General features: G+C 43.5%; 1 protein-coding gene across 2 annotated transcripts; it reads right to left on the bottom strand.

Moving 5' to 3' along the window:
• Positions 1-270: 270 nt before the first annotated feature.
• On the bottom strand, positions 271-11,382 carry LOC109876288 (ral guanine nucleotide dissociation stimulator-like 1). Of its 2 annotated transcripts, none has more exons than XM_031799731.1 (16): positions 11,255-11,382; positions 10,926-11,073; positions 9,619-9,663; positions 9,357-9,526; positions 8,975-9,144; positions 8,594-8,881; positions 8,324-8,427; positions 8,039-8,123; positions 6,580-6,648; positions 5,550-5,636; positions 5,316-5,348; positions 4,993-5,210; positions 4,255-4,363; positions 3,701-3,973; positions 3,393-3,507; positions 271-3,162 (listed from the first exon to the last, which is right to left on the bottom strand). In XM_031799731.1, the coding sequence occupies exons 3-16, from the start codon at positions 9,654-9,656 to the stop codon at positions 3,008-3,010; spliced, it is 1,914 nt and encodes a 637-aa protein (XP_031655591.1). In that variant the 5' UTR covers positions 9,657-9,663; positions 10,926-11,073; positions 11,255-11,382; the 3' UTR covers positions 271-3,007. The 2 variants fall into 2 exon arrangements, with proteins under 2 accessions (XP_031655591.1, XP_031655592.1); XM_031799732.1 differs by having other exon boundaries at positions 4,255-4,360.

Here is an 11,382-nt window from a genome sequence, read left to right as displayed (position 1 = left end):
GTTTGCAAGGGGTGGGTGTTTTACTACACCGATACTTTTCTATATCTATTTGGATCTTTGTCAAATACTTCACCCCGGCCGGCTCTATCGGTTTCATAGTTCCATTCAGACTGTAGTGCCACCATGTGGCGAGAGAGCATAGCCCATATTAAATGTCATACATTATTTATTCAATGCTCAAAGTCAGCCACCACATTTCAAATGGAGGACAGGTTCAAAAATCACATCTCTATAAAACAGAATAAACTTCAAACAAAGATACTACTGCAGTGACAGTAAGGTATTTTAATTGATAAAGCAATAAATAATGCAATAGTCTGTCAAACTCAAACAATCAAAGTAAACAGTGGAATTACCTTTCCACACCCAAGACATTTCTTCAAACAGCATGGTTCTCCAAATGGTTCTCAGACACAGCATAGCAACGACACCACACAGTCTCTACAAACTTCAGGTACAAAAATGCTCACCTGCATAGGTTGAAGGGACGCTTTTGTTTACTTTTTAACCAGTCCCTCCCTATTTATAGTTCCAGAACAGGGGCAATACAGACCTCAATCATGAAAAATAAAGCTATATTTTTTGCATGGACTAGGTGACTAGTGCGTAAGATATAATGCAAAGTCAACATGAGTTGAGTATATCAAATCTTTATTAATGAATATCCCATAGTTTAAAACAGAGTGACATTGAAAGAAAAGTGCTTGAATTAAAACACACAACTATGTCTTACTAAACTCGTGAGGACGTTTTGGGGACCAACAATGATTCCCATTCAAAATCCTATTTTCCCTAACCCCAACCACAACCCTAAAATAGCCTTTTTATAAGTGAGGACCGGCCAAACGTCCTCACTTCTCTGAAGTTGTTGGTTTACTATTCTAGTAAGGACTTCTGGTCCTCACAAGTTTAGTAAAATGTACACAAATGACTCTCCGAATAAAACACTGATAGGGGTTTCAGCTAAATCTTAAGCAGCACAAAAGGTCAATTCATGCTTGTTCTCTGTTGTCTCCCCATCTGACTTGTAAACAGTTCTACACCTCACAACACTATCAGCAATACCCACATTCACCAACCACCCACTGCCCTCACACCGGCTAATGAATTCACCATAAATAACAGCATCACATTCTGTGTCTTTCAACATCCACATTCAATAGTCATTCTCATCCCCACTGAAATCAAATGGGCCTTTTTTTAACCACCGGGGGGGTTTGTTATCAGACATTGTTTGGGGGAAACCCTCTCCCTCCTCCACTCTCTTTTTCTGCATTTCTTCAGAAAAGCCTGTAGTCACGTATAGAAAAACACAGTGTACAAAACAGTAAGAACACCCTCCTAATATTGAGTTGCACCACCTCCTTTCCCCTCAAAACAGCCTAAATGTATTGGGGCATGGACTCTACAAGGTGCCAATAGCGTTCCACAGGGATGCTGGCCCATGTTGACTCCAATGCTTCCCACAGTTATGTCAAGTTGGTTGGTGGACAATTCTTGATACACACAAGAAACTGTTGAGCGTGAAAAACCCAGCAGTGTTGCAGTTCTTGACACACACAAAGCGGTGTGCCTGCAATCTACTACCATATCCTGTTGAAAGGCATTTAAATCTTGTCTTGCCATTCACCCTGTGACACATAGAAAATCCAAGGCTTAAAAATCCATGAACCTTCATCTACATTGATTGAAGTGGATTTAACAGGTGACATCAGGGATTATATCTTTCACCTGGTCAGTGTGAGTCATTAATGTTCTGTACACTGTTTATATCCTTCATTTGACATTCAAAACAAACTGTCTGATAAGAGACTTAAAGTGCCATCATCCCATTATAGTTAAGACATTAAACATACTGTACATTTACCAGGCACTGCCCCTCCCTCCATTGAACAATTCAAATTACAAACATCACTTTATAATTTGTAAAAAAAAAAATCTCCTCGCTCAAAGCTGAAACACTGAAATGCAACATTGCATTGAGAATAATTTCTGAAACGATCTGGTCTATATTCATATTGCTAATAACACTCATATCTACCGTTGTTAATTATTTCTGTCTCGGTCTGTGTGTGTGTGTGTGTGTGTATATATATATCTATCTAAAGCCTATGGAACACATCCTGCTTCAACACTTAAATGTACCTTTCTGAAATGTTAGAACCGCGTACCCAGGGGTGTACCATGTGAATGGTCATCCCCTCAGCCCATAAGGACTCCATCATTATGTGAGACCTACACACCCCACTCAATCATGTTGGACACTTCCATCGACCCAGGGTCAATGACCTGCATGCCCTTTATGTTGGAAGATAACACACCTATTTAGAGTAGAAAGGGAGATTTCCTGCCTTCAGGTTCCTTTTCTCCACAAATAAGTAGATGCATAGTCACTTGTGTTGATAATAGTCTTTGCTGTTCGGAGCTAAATTTATGACATGCAGTGCTGGTTCGATACACTGGTCAACATTCTAAAGTGCCATAGCATATTTGTTGACATTAGCTGGTGTTAGTCTTGTGTAGAAAATAAAAATGGTTGTGGTTGATTTCTCATTTCTTCCATTGACATCCAGATGGCTTCAATCCACCGAAGTGGATATGAGGCCACAAAATGTCTGCTTGCGTCACTTCAATTCACCTGTTCAGTTTCAATCTCTGAGTACTCCATCTTCCACATACCTATCCCCTCAAAACAGCACCTCTTGGCATATTTATCTCTTGGTTTTCCATCCTTCAATATGGAACCTCCTGGAATGCATCTATTCCCATCCTTGAATCCATGAGTATCAAAATAATCTCCTTTCCAATGATGAGTCAACCACATCCTGGTGCAGAAGCTTCATAATGGTGTTCACAATGCAAGTTAAATGCACATTTCTACCAAGCATCAGCAGCTAGCTCAGTTACAGTGACTACGCCATGGTTCCAGTGGGGCACAATTCCACTTCCACCCTTTTCTATTGCTGTAGTTCTCCCTCCAGACTAGGAGGTGGAGCTGTGGTGCCGTCTACTTGGCATGGCATCCCCTGGCCTGGGCCCCGGGGCTAGAAGAAGTGCCTAGGCGTCTGCTGTGGCTCCTCCAGCGCTGGCGGAGGACAAAGTCATAGTTGGCCGAGGTGGCCATGGCGTAGAACACGTTGGCCTTGTCAGGGATCTGGAGTTCTGGTGGGAGAGGAAGGGAATATATAGATCAGTATGGGGATTATATTGAGTGCCATACACATTTGGGGTGTATCTCCATTGTCTATGGTGGCTTCTTTTCCTTGTCTCCTCTCCTTTATCTGTACTGATCAACAACAGAGGTGAACACAATACAAAATGTAGTTTAAAAGTGCAGAGGAAGAAAGGAGACAAGGGAGAGTAAGCTTCTTTCCTACTCTGACTGCGCTCACCTTTGTCCTGGGACAGCAGCTGTGTGAGGCTGAAGTCTGTACAGCTCATGTTCTCCAGGTTGTGTTTGTCCAGGGCCCTCTGGATCACCTGAGGAGTGTGGTCCTGACTGGTCAGCTGGACAAGAGGAACAGAGAGACAAGGTTAGCAGAACACACTGGACATATAAGCTGCTTCAAGTGTACACTCTTATGGAGGTGGAAATCCCAATTATTATTACAATCTAGAAAATCAACTACCATCCCTAACCAGTGAAGTGAGAGATCTACATTGGGGCACTGTAAGGGAGTATTTGTTAGAGTTTACTCACCAGAATGCTCTTATAGACATTGCCGTTGTTGCCGCACTCCACGCTCACCCTCACGATGCAGGAGTCGGCTACCTGCTTGTTATAGACGGGCTTAGAGCACGGAGGAGAGGAGGAGGAGCAACAGGAGGAAGAGGAGGAGCATTCAGGGCTCATGGCCATAGAGGAGTAGGAGAGGTCGGGCTGGGAGGAGCTGCAGGAGGCGTTGGAGGGAGTGGGGGAGGTGGTGTTGGAGGAGAGGCCTTCAGACACGTTGTGGAGGGAGCCTGACAGAGACTGGGAGAGAGGAGGCATAATAAATGCTCCATGCTAACTGGCTAATAGCTGTTATACATAAACAAGGTCAACATAGAACTTCAGACCTGGATTCAAAGAGTACTTTAGCTGTGCTTTATTGAGCTTTCCTGGCACATTGGAACCACATTGGAATACTCCCCAAAGTGCAAACCCCACCCAAAAGGCTCTCCAGGCAGGCTCAATCAAAACGCAAAAAAATATTTGAAAGAAATCAAATATTTGAACCCAGATCTGATTGAATCCTGGACATGGTTATCTACCTTGAGTTTGACTCTGAGGGGCGAGGGCTGTGGTGAGGACAGATCCTCCATCTCAGAACCACTGGAGCCTGATGACGACACACTGAGCTGGTCTGAATGGGTCTTTCTGCTGGAGACATCAGTGCCCGACAGCAACCGACACACACATGAAAAAGGAAAGAGTTAATTAAAGTGCTCACAAATACCTCAAAAACACTCACATGTTCAATAGAGATGAGGTATAGACAGACAGCCTGAAGGCATTAGCCAAGACACGCTGGTGTGTTTTAATAATGCTGTAGCACACACAAAGGCTTTTTAACTTTCAAACCCACACGAGTGCCTGGACTTTGATTTTTTTTTACCAACACTTAACCATTTGTGGATATAATTTTTCCTTTAGCTTTTGAAATGACTATTCCCCTCCAAGAGCACCTGCTGTTGTTTGGGAATACCTGCAGGACTCTTGCTACTTCTTTTCCCTCAATAGATAAAGTATATTCCTAACATAGTCTTTGGCCAATGACAGGAGTGTATTCTGTATTTATTAGGATCCCCATTAAATCACTAAATATACTCCTGTCATTGGCTGAAGACAAAGAGATGACAGGAGTGGAATGTTAGCTAGAAAAAGACTGGTACCCAGCCTAGCTACAACACAGTGGAGTATTGTATTTGGGTAGAGAGTGGCACAGGGTAAATAATAAATTGTGTCAGAAAGGATTCTTGACATTTTGGCCATAGGAAGGCCAGACTTACGAGGGGAGCTTCTTGTTGAGCAGGCGCTGGCTCCAGGAAGAGGGCGAGTTTGGACAAGGGTCGACCGGATGCTCCAGAGCACGGGACAGCTCATAACTCTCCTGGTCATTGAGCATGGTGTGGTTCTGCAGCCAGGCTGAGATGGTCTGGTCTACCGGGAGGCTGTAGCAGGAGCAGAACGCCTGCAGCTGGCCAATCTGAGACAGGATCTCAAACTCCTGATAGAGGGAGAGAATGTCATGATACAGCCCACACACACAGCACTGTATGGTTACTGAGATTGGTTGCATTTCTTTTAAAAACCACTAGGGGGTGACACTTACCCGTCTACGTTTCTCAAAGTTAATGAGGCTACCCTGTGAATTAAAATACAAATATGATTGAAATGAGCTCACATGTCAGACCATTGTAAATGCAGACAAATAATAAGGAAAGTGGGTCATAAATAGGAGTGAGAAGTTGGGATGTTCTGATCACCAAAAGGTCTAGGAAGGCCACATCACAAAGCCACACACGTATTGAATGCATTGGGTTAGATATTAGAATTGTGATCTCACCTCTACTGTGTCTGTGAGTGCAGTATCCAGCATGTTGAGGACTGTCAGGTAGGTGCCCAGGTAGGGGACTACACCACTGGTAGGGCTCTGTTTGAGGGACGATAAGACACTACGTCATACAGCAGCCTATCCTGTATTATACATTTGTCCCAAATGGCACCCTATTCCTGCCTAGTGCACTCATTTTTCACCAGAGCCTTGGTCAAAAGAAGTACACTAAATAAGGAGCCATTGGGGCACGTTCTAAACAATGTCAACAGTTTATATTGTGTGAAGGACAATGGGATGGTACGTCATAAAACAGTTCACAGCGATTGTGTTTATACAGAAAGCATCACCTAACCTTTATATAACATTGACCTGATGATGATCCACAATGACTAAAAAGGGTCTAAGTTAAGTTAACTTTGTACAACGTAAATTCAAGTGTCATTAAAGTGTGCAAAAGGCAAGTGTTGTGATTTGAGCTGACTAAGAGTTTCCACTGGACGAGAGGATGGAAATTAAAAGGAGGAAGGTTGGAACGGAGAGAGATCTATATTAGGGAATTACTGTGTAACCCAAATGGCACCCTATTCCCTAAATAGTGCACTACTTTTGACCAGAAAGTATTGCACTATATATAAAATAGGGTGCCATTCAGGAAGCATCCAGTATCACAGACAGAGGCTGCATGTAACTTGTTTCAGAGAAGTCGAAACTAGGACGGGTCAGGACCATTAAGGGGTATTCCTACCGCACTTCCTCTTTTCACTCTAAAGCATTAGGAAGAGACTTGTTTGCTGAGCTAACAGTATTATTTTAGTCTTCTCCACGTATCTCGTGCTCTGTGGTCCAAAGTCAAAGAATAAGGAAGCTACATAATGTCGGCAGATTTGAATGGATTTGCACGATTGTTGTGGACAGTAACTGAATATTATCAGCATGCTAGCTGTTCATACAATATACTGTAGGTGCTCAGACAAAAGTTCTAGCATTTTAGTACAAATCATGTTAGAACACCTAAAGCACGGGCAGGAAGTAGTCTTACCATCTGTTTAGACATGGGGCACAGCTGGGGTGACTTGGGGGTGACGTTGTCATCCGGCTGGCTACCATCCTAAAGAACAGCAAAAACAACAGTCACATTAGGCTTGGTATAAAATGGGCACGGAAAATCATTCATTCGCCAACCATTAGCCAAGAATCAATAAAGTCCTCTAAAGGTTCCTACACATGAGAGTGCTTGAAATAGTGTGCATTATTCACGGTCACACTACCTGCATCTACTTGTTTTGGGCTTAAACAAGTACATAGAGTTTGAGATGGGTGGGGAAATCATAGCAAGCCAAATAGCTGTTCTATCATACTTCCTTGTACAGTACATAGTTAAGTTAATTAATTAAATTAGAACTACTTAGTTCTTGTTATTATTGGGTGTGGTGTCTGATTGGTTGTCCCCCGTCATGATAAGGCTGAGATTGATTCTTTAGACAAGCAGCCAGTGGTGGCTGGTGGTACTTTAAATGAGAGGACGGGCTCATAGTAATGGCTGGAACGGAATTAATGGAATTGTATCAAACACCTGGTTTTCCATGTGTTAATACCATTCCATTAACTCCATTCCATCCATTATGAGCCATCCTCCCCTCACCAGCTTCCTCTGGAATCAACACATACCAAGTCACCTCCGCCTGGTAATAGGTGTTGCTAGCTTTACCCGGAGGCGTGTGTGGGTTCAGTCAAAGCAGTGTGACTCAATGTGCCCAGCCCGAAACTGGCAGTCATATTGAATACGCCACCTTAGATGTGGGCCATTTACAAAGCCAACAAGTAAAAGTGAATATAATATGATAGACAGTGCTATCGGATATGACTGACCCTATTTGATTGTGTGGCCAAAGTACATATAAAGTACAATGGCTCTTTTGTGCTGAAGTGTACACTTCCGATATGATAACAGCCCTATCATTATACTGTATTAACACCCATATCAGCCTTTTAGTTGGCGACAAGTAGCCTAGAAGTTAAGAAGGTTGGGCCAATAACTGGAAGGTCGCTGGTTCGGATCCCTGAGCTGACTAGGTGAAAAATCTGTCAATATGCCCTTGAGGCTGGCACTTAACCCTAATTCCTCCGGATAAGTGCATCTGCTAAATTACTAAAATGTAAATGAAAAAAAATGCTTATGGAACAGAACAGTAAATGTTGCTACTCAGGTGGAAAATGTATTTTTAAGTGGTGTTCTTACTGTTGAACTCTACGGTTGTGGTGCCATTCTGTGTTTATTTATTTTTTAATTGAACCTTTATTTAACTAGGCAAGTCAGTTAACAACAAATTTTTATTTACAATGACGGCCTACCCGGGAACAGTGGATTAACTGCCATGTTCAGTACGACAGATTTTTTTTTTACCTTGTCAGCTCGGGGATTCGATCCAGTGACCTTTCGGTAACTGGCCCAACGCTCTAACCACTACCATTCTTTGGTTCTATTCTGTGGTTCTTACCTCCACCAGGATCTCTCTGCTGGTCAGAAAACAGTTCTCATCTGGGAACGTCTCACACAGCTGGTCAAAACAGGCCATACAATCCCTAAAATAAAATGTATTGTCAGTTTTCAGAAATGTGCAGTATGCATCTCAGCCACCATATTCAGGGTTGCTTTCCGCTCAAAGAAGAATATCCAAATGGTTTTCAGGTCAGAAGCAGAGTAAATCTGGGTCTGAGAACTTACCCGCAGAATCACTGGCTGACAAAATGTAAACCTGCTACCGTGCCTCTGCATATCTTACCTGTTGACGGCACCCCAGGTCTTCTTGAGGCGATACACAGCGTTGGACTGCAGGGCTGACAGGATGGCTCTCAGAGACGAGAAGTTCTTCAGCGTTCTGCACTCCTACAGAGGACAGGACCGAACACAATGCCTACATTTAGACACTTAAGAAACAGTTTTCCTGTTGCTTTCCTAAATATCTAAAAACAATTTAAAGCTAAACATGTCTCTAAAGATCTTAAAATGTAGATATGTATATGTTCTATGTATACCATCTGGGCTTGCTGACCTGTGCTATGGCGATCCACCGCTCTAGCACCCTGGCCCTGAGGGTGGGGCTGGTGTCGGGGAGGAGAGGGGAGCTAGGGGCCGTAGATGGACTCAGGGTTGAGGAGGAGACAGAGATCGGAGACGTTGATGAGGAGCACAGCAAGGAGGTGATGACCCGGTTGGTGACAGCGTTGAACTGGGCGATGGTGGCACGGACGGTGGGCACCACGTTGCGGCTCTCCTTCTTGTCCCGCTGAGACCAGACACAGCCCAGGCACTGGAACGGGACCACCTTGATGAAGAGGTCCTATGGAAAGGAGGGAAATACACTTTAAGATGTGTCATTCATGCAGAGTGATTGAACAGAAAGGGTTGGGTCATAAAGATGATTAACACTTACAGCGTCCAATCGTGTCAGCTGCTCTGCCACTTCAATGACAGGGAAGTCCATAAAGTCTCCAGTCGCCTCCTTCGGTACTTCCTCTCCTGATCCCTCCTCTCCTGACCCCTCCTCTTTCTGCTGACAATCACTATTATCTATTGGTGCAGACTGATGCAGACTAATGCGATCTAGGAAGAAAATAAGCAAAAAATAAGCATAATCACAACTTGTAAGACCTCTGCTGGTTAGGTAGGATGCAGTTTTTTGCTTGTGAGAGAAAGGGGCAAGGATAAAAACTTGAAACAGCGAGGTACTACCTACATTTGTCCAATAAAAACCAAGAGTTTGATTTCTGTTGAAAAACATTTTTCTACGGTTTGCCTTACTGAATGCTACCAACCTTCTTCCTGGAGCTTCTTGAGCAGCATCTCAGCTGTTTGTGCGAGGCGACGGAAGGCGAGGCGGTGGCGGAGGTGGAAACAGAGCAGCCTCAGGGAGGGGTGCCGAGGGGGTTCCCTGAAGTCCTCCCTGTGTTCCTCTAGCCAGGTTCTGATCAGGGGCACCAGGGTGCTGGAGGAGGGGGGGGGGCGTGATTAATATCAAGGGTGTTTTATGGTAAGAAGACATTGTAGAAGTAGTTGAGAGAGTGAAGTTCCTCATACCTCCTTGGGCAGACTGTGTTGTCCAGGTTGGCAATCATATCATCCCTATGGAAAGAGAGACATGCAGTACTTAGAAAAAACCTGAATGTTTGCTCAATGGTTACTGCTCCTACAAGGGATTAGGGGTACAAAGCAATGTTTTGACCAACATGGTCTTTGTCAAAGAAATAGTTGGGCCCTCTGCTACTCTCCTGCCACACCATGAATCTGACAAGCAAGAGTAGCCCTTTACTAACATATAAACAACAGAGACCTGACCTTCGGCGGAAAGCCCATTGCTGTCAATTACAATCCATGTGCCCTGGGGCTAGCATATGGTGACATCAGTTTCATAAGGTAGCCTGTTGCTACCAGTGCGGCAGAAATTATGACGACAGCTTAACAACACCATTAATCATTATTTCTCGGGTTCTAAATGTCATAGGTCAAAGCAGATAGCATTAAACTCCAGTAAAAAGCTAACTACTGTACTGGTAAAGGGTCTTACTAGTGGATAGCTCAGAAAAGTTTCAATACAATGTTATCACAGAATAAGGTTCCCAGATTTTCCCGAAATTCCAGTTAGAGATTTCCTGGATATCGTGAGGGAATAAGCAGGAGATCCAGGAATCCTCAAACTTATGATATCTGGAAAACCTCCGTTTAATTTGATTTTTATTTTGCATAAAATATTATTAATAACCTATGAGGCAGCATTTTAAAAAGTAGTCTTAAGACATTCTTGTTAGACCCGTCGTGTGGTAGGTAATTAGGAACCGGTTTGGCAAACTCATAACTGAGTGACTGTCGCCTCCCACGACGTCACACAAATATGTATGGGGTGAAACTGAATTATTCAAACTAGGAAAGACTTACAACATTAGACTGGGTAGTCCTAACATCATGCCAGATGCCTTCCAAATATGTTGAAAGAGGTGCAACCAAGTGCAGCCTCAGAGATTAGTCAGAGGTTATTAGTCTGATAAGAATTCAGGTCAATTTTGTATGGGTCCTATCTAGGCCAAGGACTCCAGGCAAGACTCAAGGGTTTACTTCACAAGATGTCTTTAGTCAACTGTTTTCAAATGACTTTTCCCATTTACAAAAAACACATGCATTTAAAAAGTTCTCTTAACAATAATTGTCTGCTAAATACATTATCATATCACAAAACATTCAGAAGTACATAGCATCATATAATCTCTAACCATCTCACCTCTGGAAGAGCAACAGCACAGTGCCACATACTGAATTACATGTGTGTTAAATGTATGTTGCTCTGAATAACAAGAACACAACAACCACCATGAAATCCTATTGTGTCTTACCTCTGGAAGAGCAGTTCTATGAGTGTGTTGGAGGTGGTGAAGGTTCTGTAGGTGGACAAAACACTCTGACGTAGTCAGATTCCTGGTGTTCTGAGTCCAGCAGGTGGGTTACCAGGCGCTCCAGGGTCCCCGCTTTCAACCGACGCACCTTCAATCAAATACAAATACACTTTATTCATAATGAACTTTTTACATTAGCAGTTGTCGAAAAGTGCTCGTCTCCCTCTCCCTACATATTTCCCTTTCTCCGCCTCTTGTCCTTTGTCTATCCCCAGTCTTTCCTTCGCCACATCTCTCTCTGATCATTCATTCTCTCAAAGTGCTTTTACCTTCACTGTGTGATACTGGATGAAGTTGAAAGCCGATGGAGTCGACGGGGACATAGTGAGAGGCTCAGAGGGGACCTGGGTGGTGGGGCTGGGGAGCACAGGCTCCCTACCTAGCGTTATGCCGAACA

This window comes from Oncorhynchus kisutch, linkage group LG20 (genome assembly GCF_002021735.2).
Source record: "Oncorhynchus kisutch isolate 150728-3 linkage group LG20, Okis_V2, whole genome shotgun sequence".
Taxonomy (NCBI): Eukaryota; Metazoa; Chordata; class Actinopteri; order Salmoniformes; family Salmonidae; genus Oncorhynchus; species Oncorhynchus kisutch.
This window is presented reverse-complemented; position numbering and strand designations above follow the sequence as displayed.